General features: G+C 53.8%; 1 protein-coding gene across 1 annotated transcript; it reads left to right on the top strand.

Moving 5' to 3' along the window:
• Positions 1-810, top strand: CKM354_000042600 (uncharacterized protein; the record flags this gene model as incomplete). Its single annotated transcript, XM_044795513.1, has 3 exons — positions 1-265; positions 453-646; positions 718-810. The coding sequence occupies 3 exons, from the start codon at positions 1-3 to the stop codon at positions 808-810; spliced, it is 552 nt and encodes a 183-aa protein (XP_044651448.1).
• Positions 811-1,392: the final 582 nt, after the last annotated feature.

The following is a 1,392-nucleotide window of genomic DNA, read 5'->3' as shown; positions in this document are numbered from 1 at the left end:
ATGCTTCGAACAACACCTCTCCTCCGGCAGTCCCTGACCAGCCTGTCCTCATCGCGGACAGCCGCCGCGAGCCTCGCTCCTCTCGCACGAGGCCAGACGACACAGCAGAAGCGATGTGCACACGCCATTTCCAACCCTACTCTGGCCAACATAGAGAAGCGATGGGAGGCTATGCCACCACAGGAGCAGGCTGATCTGTGGATGGCCCTGCGTGACCGCATGAAGGTGGACTGGAACGAACTCACTGTGCAAGAGAAGAAGGCCGGTACGTGATGTCTGCTCTACACAAATCATCCCGATTGGAGGCGCGTGCGCGCGTCTTTTACATATGATCTGGCGGGAAAGCGTTATGCCGATGAAGGCCCGTAGCAGCGTACTACGCCGTAGGGAGCTGCCATTGAGCCTGGAAAACGGTATAGATGAGTTCCGCATACTGACTCGATATTGTACAGCATACTGGATTGCTTTTGGACCTCACGGACCTCGCGCGCAGGCTCCCCCAGGCGAGAACACCAAGGTTTTCGCATACACCATCGTCGGTGTTCTTGCTGCCGGTGCGCTCTTCGGCTTTACCAGATATTTCGCACGCGAGAAGCCACGCACCTTGAACAAGGAATGGCAAGAGGCTTCCAATGAGTACTTCAAGGTAAGTGGTTGGACAGTCACCGAATCTTCTTGGCCCCATCTCAGCAGCTTGCTAATCCGCTGCGCTTCCAGGAGAAGCAAATCGAGCCAATCACTTTCATCGGCGGCGAGGACTACAAGGGCAAGGGCCTCGTGCAGTCACCTCCCAAAGGCAAGGACGAGTAAACTGTTCCCATAGACAAGAGCCGCAGAGTGTTGTACTATCTGTCCATATTAGAGCGGTAAATCGCATATCTCACTCGACTCAAGAGCGTTTTTCCTGTGTAGGCTGTAGGGAAGTTTGCGGTAAAAGTGGGAGAAGAGTCGATGGAAGGCGTTTTGTCTTGCTAAACTTTTCAGTCGCAGAGAAAGCCACGATGTACAAAGGAGCGCAGTATGGCATACATCTTTTACAATCACGTCACAGAACTGTGCGTCTCGAAACGTCACTGCTAAACTACGAACAGGCGCACACAACCAATGTTGTTGTCTCTCCCCGAGCACAAATACCTGACGCTCGCTCGACCTCTACATGCACAGGCAATTGGCTAGGCTCGGCAGAGGGACGCTCCGAGCAAACCAGCAATATGGCCTCATCAACGTCGTTTCACTCAGTTATCAATGAACGGACGCGAATTTCGGAGGCGATTATCATCAACCATGACAACTTAGTCTCCGTTCGTGGCAGCAATTCGTTCCATGCGGTACAAACAGCCGCTTCCCTCACCCAACTGTCACCGACCCTGCTGGAAGTGCCTCGCCGGTGAC

This window comes from Cercospora kikuchii (genome assembly GCF_019650295.1).
Source record: "Cercospora kikuchii DNA, contig_00001, whole genome shotgun sequence".
NCBI classification, from domain to species: Eukaryota; Fungi; Ascomycota; class Dothideomycetes; order Mycosphaerellales; family Mycosphaerellaceae; genus Cercospora; species Cercospora kikuchii.
Note: the sequence above shows the minus strand (reverse complement) of the source record. Positions and strands in the feature narration are given on the sequence as shown.